Source organism: Gymnogyps californianus, chromosome 2 (genome assembly GCF_018139145.2).
Source record: "Gymnogyps californianus isolate 813 chromosome 2, ASM1813914v2, whole genome shotgun sequence".
NCBI lineage: Eukaryota > Metazoa > Chordata > Aves > Accipitriformes > Cathartidae > Gymnogyps > Gymnogyps californianus.
The window spans coordinates 104,004,390-104,022,403 of NC_059472.1; the positions used below are offsets into that span (position 1 = coordinate 104,004,390).

General features: G+C 40.8%; 1 protein-coding gene across 7 annotated transcripts in view; it reads right to left on the minus strand.

Moving 5' to 3' along the window:
• Positions 1–13,464, minus strand: part of TGFBR1 (transforming growth factor beta receptor 1) — a 36,795-nt gene extending 23,331 nt beyond the window's left edge. For 3 of the 7 annotated variants that reach the window (XM_050915784.1, XM_050915782.1, XM_050915779.1), the window contains exons 1-2: positions 5,689–5,993; positions 5,038–5,268 (exon numbers count right to left, since the gene is read on the minus strand). In XM_050915784.1, the coding sequence (XP_050771741.1) occupies positions 5,038–5,268; positions 5,689–5,959 (502 nt within the window). In that variant the 5' untranslated portion in view covers positions 5,960–5,993. Of the gene's footprint in view, positions 1–5,037; positions 5,281–5,688; positions 5,994–13,389 lie in introns of those variants that run through there. The other 4 variants (XM_050915781.1, XM_050915778.1, XM_050915777.1 and 1 more) reach the window with 3 other exon arrangements.
• Positions 13,465–18,014: the final 4,550 nt, after the last annotated feature.

The window sequence follows — 18,014 nt, forward strand, 5'->3', positions numbered from 1 at the left end:
ACATGAAGAAAGGAAGGGGAAAAAATGGACACCATACCAGTGACTTAATCACTGTCAGGTGCTGCAATAACTCCTACTGAGAAACTGAAAATTTTTGCTGTCATAGCTGTCCTCAGGTCAATTGTGCTGCGTGCTCAAACTGTAAAGGCTCATCTGTGAAGCCTAACTTGCAGTCTTTATGGACAGACTTTTGAAATGCAGAAAAGGCCAGACTAGAACAACCACAGGACCAAACTCAACCCTGAAAATGTAAAATTTGACTTTGTTGGCCAGAGAAAGCTTCCTCCTTAGCACTTATGTACTGCTGAAAAATCCACTGGCAAATGTGAAATACAGCCTGATTTTGTATACTTGAAATGGGTGATACACCTAGTATTTTCTTTTTCCTACAGCTGTTTCAGAAAACTGTTTGCATATTTTCTGTTTTGGATGCACGGCTCTTAACTTGCTCTACCATTTATAGACATACCTTCTTGTTTAAAAAAAGATGTCCAAGGATATCAGCTAACCTCTAAACACGTACTAAGCTCTAAACCTTCCAGACATGAAGCATTTCAATTTCACATTACAAACCCCCAATCATCACATTAACATGTCAGAATACATTAAAAACCTGGCTAACTGATCTATCCACCTTGCTCATATACTTATTTTTACAATATTTACAATATTCAGCTTGTTTCTGTTTTTTGCAACTGTGCTTTCTCTTACTACTGCTGCTGAACAAAACCAGAAGGTTGGAATCCATATTTATCTTACATCTATAAGGAATTCTTACAGACTTTCTGTTGCAACTGAGCAGTCTCCTCTTTCTGCTACAGAGGAAACACAGCCCTGTATCGCCAGGAACTTGAGCAACTGCTTTACTGTAAACCAAACTGCCTGAAAAGTAGCTCATTGGAGATAGCTACATTAGCCTTTGACATACACATTGGGCACAACTGTACTTCAAGCTCTTGGAGTACAGCTTCTTTTAAAATCTTTCTTGTGCTTGAAGACAGACGACAGTCAGTTTGCTAATCAGGAGGATGAGAAAATTCAAGCCCATGTTGAATTCAACAGCAGCTCATAACATTTGGCATCTTGTATTCAGCCATGGTCATCCAATTCATCCCAATTTATCATCATCATCTTCATACATCATAACAAAGTATCCTCAAGCCTTCTGAGAGTTTAACAAAAGAGTTCTTTTTCTTTTCCATATCTTAACTGTACTCTGATCAGTTTGGACCAATGACCGTCCAACGCATAAGAACTTTGTATCTGATTTGGATAATTCAGGAATTAAGTTCTAAAGCACTAAAGGTAGCCAACAAAAGCAGCTGCTAGAATTTTGCCCTTGTTCATAAGTCTCTGCCCAGAAGACTTCCCCTGAAGAGTAATAAAACACCAACCCCACGAACTGTGAAAAATCTCATTCCCTTCAAGCTTCTATGAACTGCAGATAAGTTTAAGGAGTTTTACATTCACTTCAACTGACTCAACTTACATTGATTTTTGTGACCCTTTGGATTTCTAAACACTTTAAGTTCCTGCTTGAAGTCACCTACCAATAATAACTAAAGCTTCTCCTCCGTTTTAGGCAATTCTTCGTATTTCCTTGCAACTAATTTACTTTGTCATTTGTGAGCTGGAGAGTAATAGCTGGGCATCCCAATCTGCCTATACAACATGTAGTTGATATTTAGAGATTTGCATCATGATCTGAAAAATCATTCTCAGCTCCAAAAGACTTTGAAATCCTTCTCTTAGATCCTTCTGCTGAAGCCACAGCTTCTATTTTAGATGTTTCATCCCTGCCTCTCATCAAGCCGCTAGTTGTTTCAGGTCTTGTTCGTCATGGAACAACGGGGCAATACTAACAGAAGTAAAGACTGAATAATTAATAACAGCTTACTATTCATCACTGCAGAAAATGAATCCTACTTCCCTCTTGATCTAAGTAGTAATCTCATTTTTAGAGTTTTGATTCACTTCTGGTTTAGATGCTTCTCTTCAGAGAATACCATAATATAAAACTGGTAGAATCCTTTTTATTTGACTATGAGCTCTTTTGGTCCCTCAGCATGAATTTAAGAGCAGAATATGTACTTTAGGTCACCAGACCAAACACTTCCTTAGCTGTGCCTCTTAGGTCTGGATTATTTTGTCTATTCTGTACATTTCCATTGTGTTTCTTGCAACCTCTCACCCCAACAGCATCCCTTTCACACAGTTAAGTTTCTGACAGGGTTAAGCACTATTTTAACTAGCAGCTCTGACTTTCATCCCTTCAGAGACCCTGTTCCCCACCCCCAGTTTATTCCATAAATGTACAGTCTTCTCAATTTTAAATGTGCTGTACTAAAGTCTGGATTAAAATACACATTTTAGTGAGATTCAATTGCTGCACGCATATTTCAGGACACAAGAAAATTATCAGTTCAAGTGCTAGGGCACTGTGAATTTATATAGTCATTGATTGACTAATTTTGAGACAAAGCGATACAAGTCATTGCAAATATATACACTGCCAACAGTACAGAAAATAAGTACTTGAAGCGCCTCCTATCCCACTGTCATAATAAAAGGGAAGTATAGAACACTAAATAAGGCTAATACTTGTCTTCCATGTTGTTCAGCTGTTTGTAACTCACTGCAGCTGAAGTTAAAAGATCACTCTCAAGGAAACATCCAGTGTTGTTTTACAGGGAACATGACTTTGTCTTTCAAGCATAAAAACAAATTAGTGAAGAGCTTTCCTTAGGGTTAAGTCAAATTCAACCATATTTGTTGGTTTTCTTCCTCTGATGCGGCCATCAGTAGCCATTGCTCAAATACTATAGTAGGTCAGGTGCGCTGGGTGTCTAGACCAGCTTGAGTGTCCTGAAGCTCTGAAAACTAAGTAATTCCCCAGCATGCTGCTTTTACTTACAGTGTAATTTGTAAATAGGCAAGGGAAGAGTCAGTAGTTTCTAACCATTTGCTCTGGAGGAAGAATCCTAAGTTTCTTCTAACTGGGATTCCCTGCTTTTCAAGAGCTCATTTTGAAGGAGTACTTCCAGACTTTTCAAACATGAAGAAAGGCCCAGAAGCACCACAGGGAAGAAGGCCAGAAGGAAAATGAAGGAATATTCCTGATAACAAATGGAAAGACCAACTGACAACTAAGCCTGAATTAACATTATCACAGGCCTGACTTCTGATCTAAAGAAGTGTGGGAAAGCAGCCATGTAGAAAGTGGCAGAAGTGCTGTGATTATCTACAGAAGTTAGAAGGGAACTATCAACCAGATAGTACTTCAAAACAGCTATGACTAAACAGTTTCAAGGGAAAACTTTAAAGACTTTCTTTCCTGGGTTTACTGAAGTGGTAGCAGCTAGTACATCGCAGATTACTTCGTATACATATAGAACATATACCTGCTCTTTAAGGTTTAACTTTTTTTTTTTAAATTAGAATTTCTTTTCAGCCTTCTTTAGGAAAAGTCTGTACCTGCAGACATTAAGTAAAGAGTTTTATGCTCCTAATAGTGTAACAATTATATATCATAGCTTCCTGCATTCCAAGAAATGTAAGTCTCTGACTCCTTCATATTCTGAAAGTCTCTTACTTCTGTATACCCCTCCTAGAAAGGACAAAACTGGAGGAGTAAGTCCAGCATCTGCATTTTATCAAGTTCTAGCCCAATATATTGGAAGTTCTATTAATCACTTTCATTATTTGATTTAGTTATGGCTGTTAGTAAATGAGAAAATTGAGATAAACACAAACTACTGAAGCTCCAGTTCTCCAGAGAGCAACTTACCCTATCATGATCAAATCTTACTTGGACACACAAAAACCTCTCTCAACAAACATAAGTGCCTACACACTCAGTGCAACCTCATGTTCTTCAGTGAAGACATGACTAAAGATGACTTATTTTGACCTATATTCTAAACATGTTCAGCAAGTTACATCAATTTTACTTGATAGAGCAATGGACTCTAAAGAGTTTTACCAGTTACTGCCCTTGGGAAAGAAACACAACCTAGACACTTGGGTTTTGTTGTTATAATATTTTCCAATTAAAGAATTCAGCAGCTGAGAATCAAACACCAGTATTTCTTTGCAGAAAGTACTCTGAAAGGGTATGGATGTTTCAGCACGTACTTTTGCAAGTAGTAGGAATAATTTTCAGTATTAAATTATTTAAACTTTTTATATAGTAGAAGGCTGACAAGAGGTTGCAGTACACAATCTGATGTCTCGCTCCTTAACATGGACCAGAGATTAATTAATTTGTACAATGATTTATCTGACACATCATCCCCTATCAACACCTATTAAACCATGTTTCTGTGACACAGACCACCACAATCCTACAAGCAACTATGTCAGGATTATGATAGCAGAGACTATATGCAGTGAACAGACTACTGCCTCATCTTCCTAGAGCAACACCTGTTAAAGTCCAAATTAAAACAAAAATTCATGAAATCAAGGGATAGCAATTCTTCAGATGTGGTCTGCATACTGCATCCATTCTATACACATAGAAATGCCTATTTGCAACTGAAAAAATATCTTCTGTAAGGAGAGAACTGGCTAAAATATTAACTCATACTTAGAATTCAGAATATTCTTCATATACCAATAGCTACAGATATAAATGAATTTTCAGTTTAAAGCTAAAGAAAAAAACTTGACAAATTATCTCAAAACCACAGAAGATGGTAATTTAGATACGCTGGGCAGAACAAAAAGGTAAGTGAATGAGCCTTACTAATAGAGGAAACAAAACATTTACAATAGCTGACTGTGGTATTCCCTGCATATCAGACTGTACTCTCAGAATGATGAGGAACAGTTAGCAGCAACTCAATGTTTCTTTTATTTCACTTATTTCCATATATTGAATCTTCACTGATACTGAATTAATCTACATGGAAGTAGCTTTTCTAGTCATTTTTCCAGTTAATTATAAGTTTAAGCAGATTTGACAATATTAAAAAAATTTTATGCTTTACAAGGCTCTTAAACACCAAGTAATTACTACTAGAAGTCTGACATTACCTGACCCAGAGCCTGAAGTTGTCATATCATAAATTAAATCCTTTAAAGTAGTTCCTTCTGATATAAAGGGACGGTCTAGTGAGGGATCTTCTTCACTTGGCACACGATGATGAATTACAGTACGATTATGACAAAGATACAGAATCAACATTAGTGAAATGCAGACAAAGCAGACAGGTCCAGCAATGACAGCAGCCAGTTCCACAGGTCCTAGATTAGAAGCTGGTTTTCCTGGAGTAGGGCCTGACGGTAAAAATAAAAAGAAAACGGTAAAACTATTTCTTTCGTTTTATGCAGCTAAATTTATTGTATTTCACAGTGATCTTCAAATTATTTCAATGTATTTGTTAAAACTTTTGCACAGTAACTGTTCCAAGAATCAAAATAAGCATTACAAAGGACAAAAGCAACTACGTGCTTACTCACAGTTTCCATTTAACTTGCATATAAGTCTTCAAAACTGGCCCTAACATCCCTACTCAGAAGATTAGATTTCTTGTTCCAAATCTCTTGAACTTTTATTTGCGGAGTCTAAGGTAGTACTTTAGGCCTTCAAATTCACCTACAACTTCAAAACTGAAACTTCCACTCTTACAGAATTTTCTGTTTAAAAAAAATTTTAAAAAAATCAAATATGCCAAAACCCCTTACCTGGTGTTGGAATTGGAAGTTCTATTTTATTGCAGTGGTCTCTGTCACAGCAATGAGGCAAAGTAATGACTCCATCTCTGGAGGAGGGGGCACAAACAAATGGCCTGTCTCGGGGAATCAGATCAATTTCTGCTATACACATACTATTGTGTATGACTTTGTCTGCAGTTCGTGTTACTGAGGTAAAACATAGCCCATCTGTCACACATGTAAAGTTGTCTTTTGTACATAGATGGCAGTAACACTGTAATGCTGTATTGAGAAAAAACATTTATGTTAGTATTGGTACATGTTCTGAGTGGAGAAACAACTTGAATGACTAAAGAAATAAAAGTTCAAAACACTAGGAGGCCTATAATCTTTTTGGTTACATAAACACAGAACTGTAACGCTAAAGACAAACACTACAAGGCTTTTTAGTGGGACAAAAAAATTAGGAGATGAGCCGATGAAAGAAAGTTAAATTTAAAGCTGAAGTCATCTCTCTTTATACAAATATACAATGTATTAAAAGAGAAAGGCTGCAATCCTACATGTTCCTCCAGGTAAAGAAGTTCCGTTACAGTTCCTCATACTAAAGATCTAGACTTTTTAATAACGCTGTATCCTCTATAGCATGCAATTCTGCTATTTTCAAACCAAATACAAATAATGCCATTTTTTCACAATAACCACGGGTATAGCTTTAGTAAGTGACAAACAGGATGCTGCTGGCTACCCAAGATTAATACTTTATACATTACTTGATGGCTTCAATTTTGCGCCGGGGAAAGGGCATTAAAGGCTTAATCCTCATTCAAAAACAAACCCTGAACGACCTGAGAACATACCCTTTCACACAAGCAGAATATGGTTTAGACTTGTTATTTATGAAGCTGCAGGAAAATATTGCCTTACATTACTCAAGTTCCTGGTTTACTAAAGCTATCAATTGCACTAGTAAAGGAGGGGGCATGGGGAGGGAAGCAGGAATGACAGACTAATCACATCTAAGATGATCAGGTTTCATTCTTTAAACTGCAGAAGTTCTTGGAGAAGGAAGAGTACTACTTCAAATTTCTTTCTCCATTCCTTCCTGCATTTACAAGGCAGACAGAAAACAGTGCAGTAGCAACAATAAAAGTATCAATACACTCTGACTCCACTTGTTCATCTCGTGGAGAGCAAAAGCCAGCATAGAACTTGTGTACATGCATACAGAAAGATTAAAATACAGAAATTTAGACAAATTTAAAATCTTAAACATTCGTGCCCAAAACACAAAAATGCACTGAGCCATAAACAAGCCTCTTTCAAGGGTACATACAAAAATCTCACACCAAAGGTGGAGGACTAATAGGTGGCAAAGCAAAAGATGCCCCAAAATCTGGAATTTGGCGTTTCACTTAAATTCAAGAGTTTAAGATAACCACCTGAATTGCCTTGGATTTTACACCCCTCTCTATCATTGGATATAATGGATTTAAATAAATGGTGATCTGATCTCAAATATATATTGCATCTCAAAGTCTTGATTCCAAGTGGTACCCCCTTCTCTGAAAACACCTCCTTCCCCCAAGATTTTGAATCAAAACAAATTATTGCCAATCATCCTCTACTGTTACAGAAAATATATGATAAAGTTCTTAGGACCTGCTACAGAAAGATAACCCATGTTTCAGAGAGAGTCACCAGCCCATAGACCAGTCAGAAAAAGGGAGGAAAAAAACATTGAACGGGACTGCAAAATTATTTGTTTAGTATGAAGATTATTGAAAAAATAATTCAAAGGTATATGAAATGAGAACTTGGACACAGGAAGGTAAAGCTTCTTAACACTACCACTTTTTGAAGATGCCATTTCCCACCCCCTCACCAGAGAAGTAAGGAAAGTCTTATTATTCAGAGTTTAACTATGAGAACATTTAACAGTTATTTTCCTGTTGGTGTGCCTTTGGTAATTTACACTTGAACAAATTATTTTTTAACCCATTAAAAGTTTCTTAAAATGTTCACACATTGATATTTCTTTCAACTTTCTAACAAGCAGGCCTTTATCTCACTTGCTTCATCCATGACTTTTTTTCCCCCTATTTAAATAATATTCTTGGCTCATCATAACTGCACATGCATCTGAATGCCTACAGTAAGAGACAGATATTCAGCAAGATACATTTACATTGAGTCACTGTACAGAGGCCAAGTTACTTGAAGTGAAAAATGAGGTTTGGGTTGACCTTGTTATGCTTATTCATCTTCCTGATCTTGTGGAGTTGTAGAGACACATTGATACCACTGTGACTAAACAAAGCATTTGGTGTCTTATCTTCCTCATTCATTTTGTTCCCACCTCTTTTGCTACAGAATTCCCAATGAGTGCAATTTGATACAATTTATACTTTTGTTCCAGTTTGATGCCACTATCTTCTAGCCTCCTGCCAAGACACAGTACACTGTCACACAAAACTGAATGGTTTCCTTGGCACAAAGAGATCACTACTTTCTTCTGAAGCTACTCTCCCCCTCCCTTAAAAGGGGAAAACAATGCCTAATGAGCTGAATAGCCAAAGCTTCTAGGAATACAGGTTTTTGCTGCTCTCTAGTGGACATACTCTTAAAAAACCCCACACATTAAAAATGCTTCAGCCCCCTTCCTACTCTTGCCATTTACAATTCTTCATGCCTTCCAACTCAAGTGGGTAACAGTAGAATTTCCATATTTTACTATCAGGAAAACTAATTCAGCATCTTCAGCCACAATCCATACCAGGAGGAGAGGAAACAGAATTGGAATACCCTTGCCCACATCTCACTCTCCAGTTATCTATGCGTAAAAGAACAAAGACTATGACTATATGAACACATTGTAGATGAGATTTAACATCAGTGGGATGAGATGATGTCAATGACCAACTGTAGTTAAATGACTTCATTCCTATAAGGAAGTGTTTTCACTTATAACTGATCTGAAAGAAAAAAATATCATGTTGTCCTCTTGGAGACAGAAATTTTTGCTTTGTCTCCAAGTAGTCCATGTTCTTCTCAGAGAAGCATTACAGTAATTTTAAAAACTCAGACAGAAACCAGTCAGGTCTCCAAGTTCACTTAAATGAATACATACATTTCTAGAATGGGTTGATAAAAGTATGCGATGAGAGAATGACAACTCTGATGTAAGCTAAGCTTCTAGAGCCAGTAATATCTTTCAGGTATGATGCATTTCAATAAATTTGGAAAACACCCTTTAAATCTACTACCACAAAAAGCTCCTTCAAAACTACTAAGCTCAAAGAGGAGAAAAAAAATTTTCTCTTAGTCATCTTTTCCATGGCACAGAACTTTTTTTTTTTTTTTTTAAAGTATTACAACAGTGTTTGGATGGAACCACTAGCATGAAGCTCCACTACCAACTAATGAAAGGCCATGTCTGTTTAAGTGATACAAGCTTGGGAAATGAAAGTACAGACAGCTAAATAAATGCACTGAAGATTATATAGACAACCAGTGACAAAGCCAAGAACAGAAACTGGGTCACCATAGCAATTTAGTGCCTTCTCTATCGCATTTCCTCACTGCGCCATGACCATTCTACATAATCATTCCTGCTTTATGTGACTGACTACCATAACAGAAAGCAGTGAGACAATGCAGTTATGAAAGTGTATGTGCGCATTATGACACATACCACGTCACAGAAGTTATCAACAGCATACTTCTCATACCTCAATCTGATTTAATAATAGATTAACCTCTTGTGTTGAACACAATTACTTGGGTAATTTCTCAGGCTCAGACTCTCAGTTTGACAGTTCCGTATTTCCTTTAAAAAGCCTCTCTTCCATGGGTGTTGCAGGCTGGAAAGCCCACAGTGAGGATAAAGCAAGCTGGCAACATAAGTGAGACACTGAAACTACACAGCTTGACAAGACTTAAAATAAGCTGGATACCAAAAGCTCAGATATTAATACTATATACAAAACGTGAACAGAGAATTAAGTACATCCTATCCACTTAACTTTTAGAAGTCTGTACCATTAGGTACCTATCGAAACAGTCTTTTTTGTATCTGTTGTCTTTCTGAAGTAAGAAAATTGCACAAAGCCTTTATTTTTAGAATTGCATAAAACCCTATGAATCACTATATAGTGTTTGCTAACATCCTGCGAACTACTTCAACCAGACAGTTTAGCACAGAACACCACCTTCAGCCAAAGAATTTTTGGTTGGAAATCATATATTGAAATACTGTCTTTCAAAGGATGCTAAGAAAGTGTATGACAGCAGTTAAAACTTGTGAGGTGTTCTAAAAAACCCCCAAACCCACATCTCATTATGAGTAATTAACAATTTTATATTAATACTTTCATTTAATCATATATCTTTGTTCTACAAATTTAAAAAACATAGATAGTCAGGCCCCCAACAGCAGCATTATGCTAAAGAAGAAACTCCAGATCCCTCTCTTGTGACACTGTAACTCTTCTCCCATGGAAAATACAATTTTTGAAACAAAAATTTCACCAGAAAGTGGAACTTCACCAGAAGAACAATCAGGACTCTTGGTTCCACAAGATGTAGAGTTTCAAGATATAAAGGAGCGAGGCTATGATGTGTAAGAGACAGTAATAGATTTTGGGGAGATGAGCAAGAGGGCTGTAGTGTTTACTGGTATTTTTTTCCCCCTATCCAATAAAATTTGCCAGAAGCAAAAAAGCGTGACACAGAAAGGTGCCGTCAGCTTCCCATTCTCCGATTCAGACAACCCCCTCAAACAATATAACTGACTCATCTCTGAACTCTTCTAGCTCAAGATACAAAAATGTTTAGGTCTTACAATATCTGGGACATGGGTACATTTTTTTAACCATAGTACTTCATGACCTTCACTAACTCATTCTTCTCACAAAGGCACTAATTAAGTTTAACTGTTGTAAAGTAACAACACTGGATATCAAGTTTTCAGGACAACTTTCACATACATTTAATCCATTTTCGTTAAACAAAACTTCCACTGAAAACAGGAGGTTTTGGCAACCAAAGTGATGCACTCAAGAAAACAGACAAACTATTAGGGCTCTATCCTCAACTTGCGAAGTAATGATAAAGCCTTGTGAAAAATCCCTTGCTTCAAAAAAGCACTATTATATTCTCCGTAGTGCAAGTGCCAAATCAGTTTTATTGCATCTCATCCACTAAGCTACTCACAGATACGTTCATGTCTCTTACAGCAAGATACATTAAAAATTTGTTTCTGTTATCTTTCATAGAAGAGTATACTTTAGAAAAACAAAAGAAAGTTAAAATTAAAAGCCTAGGTTATAATTTTACTAACGTTATGAAAACAGAAAGAGTAAAGATCTCCTTCCTTTGTACTTTTAAACTCATTTCAGCACACAAATCAGATTTCCATCTTTATTTGCAATTAGGAGCAATTGTGTGAATGCAAGAGTTTCCAAGAGATGACTCCCCAGAATTTTGGAGACCAAAGAATATGGCTCACACAGTTAAAAAAAAAAAAAGGTAAATTTCAGACTCTGTCTTACAAATTATGGCTGTTCTACTGTTCAGCTAGCTGCTGTGATTCATTACATGTCTGATGTCCATATAAACTGTATCACAAGACGATTCATTCATGCAGGAACAGTAGTATATTGCAGAACAGCAGCATCAGAAGCTATCAGAAAATGCCTACCTTTTGTCAGCCCATGATAAGAATACTAAGTAACAGTAGCTAAATCATACCTTGCGCTTCTTTGTCAACTTAGACCACAATGTTCAGACAAATTAACCCCTTTACCAGTACCAGAACTTGTCTATGAGTTATGGATCAAGAACGCTGGATCCCCTCCTATTCCCTTAGATAGGAAAGATTTCTCTTTTTTTAAGCAAAAGGTAGCACACCACTTCCATCCTTAAGCTTTTGTATGGAAGTCTATTGCCTTGTTTCCACATAAAGCTTTTAGACCTTAATTTCATGACTGAGATTAAGTAAAAACTGTTGATTGATCAGAGGCGTTAAAAGGCAAAAGAAAAGTTCAAAGCTCAAATCAAGGTAAAATTTCCTTCAACATCTAAACTGGATGTGTTACATAAGAAAGCTTTAAATTATTAAAGCCTGCTGCACCTTTTCAAGAACACAAGAACCACCATGGATAACTTAAGCTTATTTCACTGTTTCCACATCAAAGATTCTTCATCTTCTTCAATAAGAATATGGACAATTAACACAGCATTTTAGTATAGCAAGTTATGTTTTCTTTAGGTAATATCTTCTTTACAGCAGAAGTACCATCTTAGATTGAATTATGAACAGCATAGTAAAAATCCAGATCGAGGGATGTCTTAAACCTGTAATTGAAGAAGAAAGTCGTGGTGCTTCTTTAAAACCCAAAGCAACACACAATCCACCTACAGAAGAATTTAGGAAGTGAACCAATTACAAAATGCAGATTTTGTGTATCTGTCAACATCATCTAACTTACTACAGATGAAATTGAAATCTAAACCAATTAGAGTAGGGTGTCTATAACATTTGTACGCCCTATTACGACATATGGCCCAAACTGCTAACTGAAGAACAAAACAGGCTTTTTAAAAAAAAAAAGAAGAAAAAAGAAAAATATCTATTTCTTGCATTTCTGAATGCTATTAAGAACTCCTGTTTCATGCATTAGCTCTGCAACAGCACAGCTCTGATACCACATCTCTTTTACAAGAGCATAGGTACAGAAGGCAGGAGGAACAAAACCGTTTTACTGTACAATATTCACCAGAGATTTTATTTCTGCACGGTTCGGTCCTCACAGAAGATACAGGTTAGCTGTTTGTAGCTGAAAGATCACCTACGTAAATCACCACGATACTAGCTTTCAGAACAGACGCTGCCAGCACACCACAACGTGGCGTGTAACGGAGCTAAAGCATCTGACGTGGGAGTTCAGGGAGTCTTTTACCTTCACTACGTGAACATTCAACACGTATCTACACCAGCCGACGCCGCTTGTCTCTCCTCCCCCGTGGCACTGTTTGTAAGCGCCCTTCAGCGCGCCGCAGAGAGCCCGCAAGGCACGGCGGCTTTTCCCCGGTCCGGTGCCGAAGCTGGCGCAGCCCGGGCGCGGGCGGGCACCCTCCCCGGGAGGGTAGCTCTCACGGGCTGCTCTGCCCGCAGGGAGGGAGGGACGAGGGTGCTCCGCCACCGATAACCAAGTTGCCTTCGCGGGTCACGGCCACTCGTACCCGCGTGGGAAAGGAAGGGCCGGGGCCGGCCACAGCCCACGGGGCCGGGGGCGCGGGAAAGTTACCCCGGGCAGGCGCCACCCGAGGCGCTACTCCAAGGGGGCAAGGCGGGCACTGGCGGGGGGCGGGTGTCAAGGGGAGCCGCCGCGGGTACCGCGTCCACCCCTCACCCCCCCCCCCCAGCGCCAGCCGCCGCCGCCCCTCCTCGCCCGGCCGCACCACGTCTGCCCCGCGCCGCCGCCCCTCCCGCGGAGCCGCCGGTGCGCTCGGCCAACAAAGGGACGAGCAGTCCCCGGGCTCCGCCACGCTCGGACACCGGGGGAGTGGGGGGAGGAAGGCGACTCCGCCCCAGCCGGCCCCTCCGCCATGTTGTTGAAAGGAACCGACGGGGACCCGCAGCCCCCCACCGCTCTCCTCCCCCCGCCCCGGGCACCACCTCACCCGCTCCCTCCCCTCCCTCCTTCCCCCAGACACGCGCGCACTCACCGGCCGCCCCGGGGAAGAGCAGCCCGGCCACCACCAGGCACAGCAGGGCCCAGGGCCGCCGAGCGGCCGCTACCGCCATGGTCCGGTCCCGAAACCGTAGAGCCAGGGCGCGCGCGCGCGCGCCCGCGCGCCAGGATTCCGCCTCGCGACCCCCCTCCCCTCCCCGCCCCTCCCCCCTCCCACCCGAGAGAGAAACAGAGAGACGCTCGCGCTGCCTGCACCTCCCCGGCTCGCTCCTGCCGCTAATGTAACTGACGCAGCGGCGCCGCCTGATTGGCCGCTCTCACCCGCCTCGCCTCGCCTCGCCTCGCCTCGCCCCGCCCCGCTCCGCCCCCGCCCCCCGGCAGCTGCGGAGAGCCCCAACAACAACAGGCGTCTGGAGGGCGCAACCGGCGCGGCCGAGGGGCGGGGCTGGGCTGTGATTGGCGGGTGGCTGGCGGCCGGCGCCTCGTCGCGGGGCGGGCGAGGACGGCGGCGGAGACGGTGGCGGGGACGGGGTGGGGGGAGGAAGGGGGCTCCGGCGGAAGCGCAGGCAGTCCCGGCAGCGCGGCTGGGTGAGGTGCTGGGGTGGCGGGAGGCGCTGTCCCCGCGCACGCCGCCTCGGGCGCTGCCGGCAGGCGCCGTAGCTTCTCTCCGAAACGGGGGGCGCCCGGCGCCCGGCGCGTCCGGGCGGTGGGGGAGCACCCAGGCGCGTGGCTGAGGCGCTGCGGCGGCTCTCGCCAGCAGCGGGGAGAACCGTCCTGGCCGGCGCCCTCGCCGCCTAAGGCTGTCTGGCTGTGAGGTGCGGGGCCGCGGTGGCAGCGACGCCACTGGAGAGAGATGCGGGAGGAATTGGGCAGCCCTCAGGTTGTCTTGGGAGAGGAGGAAAAGCCACAGTAGCCGAGGAATTACTCCTCTTTGGAGACTGTGCGGATGGGAGACGGACGAGGAGAAGCGTCCGGAGCCCTTTCGTTGCTCACTGCGATGCTTCTCACGTGGGTTGTCGGAGGGCTTGTAGATGTAACACACGAACGCTCCTGACAGCTTATTCACTGGTAACGTACCAGCTGGCGTACGTATGAGACAGCTCAGCCTTCGTGCTGCTAGTCCTACAGCCTGCTTCGCAATTTGGGAGCAAAGGATTTGTCTTCCTGCAGCACGAAGAGCCGTAGGGTAGAGCCTACAAGTTTTAGTGCTGTGTGAGAAAAGAACAGTGCTAGTCCCCACGTGCAGCTCCCGTCCTATTTCACAGTCTGCGCATTCGCTGCGCGTAACTGGAGGAGTTAACTGGGAATCAGAAGTGAACTTGCACAGTCCAGATAGCTGTTTGAGGTTCTACTTAATCTTACAACCCGTGGCAACTAGGATCCACCCTGTGAAGAAAATTACCATGACTAAGATTGTTACTTTTATCCATAGCTTTATTAGCTTTTGCATGGATGGTAGGGAAGGAGGAAAGGCTCTCTTCTTCCCTCTTGGGATCAGGTAACCGCTCTCCCAGTAGTTACCTGCTTGCTCTGGGCATCTGCCCTTTCCCCCCCGCCCCCAGTCCTGGCTCCATTCCCTGGCTGTTGTGTCCAGATCCTGAATCAGTTCAGAGTCCCTCAAGTTCAGCATATGCTTTTATACTACTTTTGTTGCTTGTTTTGCTTGCTGTGTGACCTTCCAATCATAGGACAAGTCACATAGGTCACAGGTGCTTTTCCACTTGTTACCTGCAGTCACTCTTGCGAGCTTCATGTACTGTCTCTGCCAGATGGTGACTTCCCAGTTCATAGTGTTCAGGGCAGCAACCTCCACGCTCCTCAGTGCCGCATTCACTTCCACGTCACACTGATCTCCTGTCTCCTTTTTACTTGCGGTTGTTCAGCCAACACAGCCTTTATAAAAAGTCTTGTTTCTCCTACAGTACAGTTCACCTGGATAAGAATCTTGATAATGTAACAGTTCAAAGTGAGGTAAATTTTTATTAATTCATTCTCTTTCCCTTTCTCTCCAAGCAATGATCAGCATCATATATAAACAGACCCTAGTTGTATTTTCTCTTGCAAAATATTTTAATGATAGATGTCCTTCATGACAGATGTTGGACCAAACGTCTGGATTTGATACAGATTCATGCCGTAATGAACTACTGAAGTTGACAACACCAGGCAAACATGTTCTTAGTTATCCATATGTAGAAATACTTAAAGGGCTAATCCTCAAGTAATACACTAGCATCAAAAAGAAATAGTGAAACACTGTTAAAATTGCTCAAATCCCGAGGCACTGTTAAAATTACTCAAATCCCAAGGCATCTTTTAAATTCATATAGAGCACTGAAACTCTAAGTTAAGAAAATTATGTGCTTGGGAAAAAAAATCCACTGTTCATTTCCCCATCACAGATCTTCTGGATTTAAGGATGGGCCACAGACAATATCTCTGAAGGAAGGCAGGAAACAGGAAGCAGAGCATGGTGAAGGATTTCTTTCAGGGCTCCCAATTCAGTCCTGCGGGGAGCATTCTGAATTAGCATCCTGAGCGATGTTTGGCTGCGAGCCATAGAAAGAATAAAATAAGTCAGTAACTTGCAGGTGACAGCTCACCAACTAGGATGGTTTCAGGTCACTTTCAAGTAGTGAACAGTGCCACTACAAATTAAATATTTTTGCCAGGCCCCACCCTTCTTTCATAACATGCACAAGGTAAAAATACCTACAATTATGTCATCCCTTGTCCTGATCCCTGAGTACCTATCTGTAATCTTGGGTACCACATTAGATTCAAAAGCCAAAGTAAACTTGGGCAGAAGCAGCAACTGCAAAGCTACTGAAATGGATTCTGTATGTCCAGAATCGCCCCTTTTCTTGCCATGCTTCTATTCCATGTTTCCAGATTCTTAGGACTGCAGCTTCTGGTCTTGATTAAGAACTTCTGCTTATGATACAGACTCTTGATGTTAAAAGGGCTCTGGTAGACAACTGGATCTTGTTCTTGTTGGAAGGTCACTGACTGTGAAGGTCAGTGCCTGCACTTTCCCCCATTAGCTCCCCCTTGTTACTGTAAGATTCATCCCTGTGTTTTTCCATCATCTTTCTCCCACTGTTACTTCTGCAGTCAATTCTCCTCTTCCAGTATTTCGGTGTTCCTGTACCTTCATATGAGCTTCGTAACTGCTTCTAGTGCAAGCAGGGGGTTTGCTGGTCTGCGTAGGACTCTGTATCTTTAGGAGGGTTATGTGAGAGGTACTTAAATTTATTTGTTGAGTTGCACAGTAGTTTGTGTTACATATGCTGTTGATAATTAATAAAATCTGTCTTTTTTGCTATACAAGATGGAGCAGTTAGATAAAAAATACAAAATACAAATGATAGCCTGAGAAGATTTAACTCATCGGTTTCTCCCTGTGTCTGCAAACAATTGAATGCCAGTCCAAAGAAAATGAAGAGATCTTATTTATGATTGCACCTAATTAACATTCATCCTTAAATATGCTAGTTAGGCAAATGAGACTAAGTCAGACCATGACACAGTCAGCAAACAGTTTCCAAGATACGCCTTTCTGTAAAATGACATTTTATTTAGGAAGAAAACAACTCTTCTGCAATTTCAGATTTTTCAAAATGACAATGATTGCTTGGCCTTTTTTTGCCAAAATAACGTTAAAAAAACCAATTTCACTGTACAAATTTGCCAAGTTCAATAGAAAGCAACTCCTCACCATTGTATATTTATGACATTTTAACTGGATGTATTAAACATTTTCTTCAGTGTTTCATGTAAGGGAATCCTTCAAACTACTTCTTACCTACTTTAATCCATCTTTGTTTTCACAATGCTTACTGAGAATGGCAATAATGTAGTCAGTGGAAATATGTTTAGAAGAATAGGCAAGAAAAACATTTTGCCTAGCCATATTTATGTCATAAATTAATGAATTTCCACCATTCCAATTATAGAAAGATGCAACAAATTTCATCAATTTTTTAATGCAAGATAGAACACAAAGCAAGACAACATAGAAAATCCAAATTATCTGGCTCTAAGAGATCTGTTTAGATCATCAAAATGGTTGAACTTATTTTAAAAATCCTTGCTTTTTAGATTGAGCAAGGCAGGTTATTATACAGGGAATATCTGCAATTTAAACACAGGTTAATTTCTTGCTTCTGTACTAGAATATGACATTTATACACATATGCAGCACCCGCAGGGAGAGAGGATGAAATAATTAATCTTTACTTAGTGCTAGTTTTATTTCTTGCAAGAATTATGGTCAGTTTTTGAATGTTTCTTATGCTTTCTTTCTGGAAGACAGAAAGCAAAATATTTGCGACTGCATGAAAGGTTCAAACAGAACTCGGTAATGCAAAAAACCCCCATGTACTAAGAAACAACATAGAATGTTAAAATATAACCAGTTTTGACAAGGGACAAGTGGTGAGATAGAAAATGATACAAAACGAATTGTTCTATAGATTCATCTTTGACTAAGATCAAGGATATGAATGTTCTTGCATTATAAGCAGATTTATTTAAGAAAATGGGCACTAATAAATACAAATTTTTTAGCTTTTAAAGTAAAAATGTATGGAAGCGTGGTAGGAAATATTATTAATGGTGACCACTAAAAGCTTTATTAGTCTTTCAGTGTAAGAGATA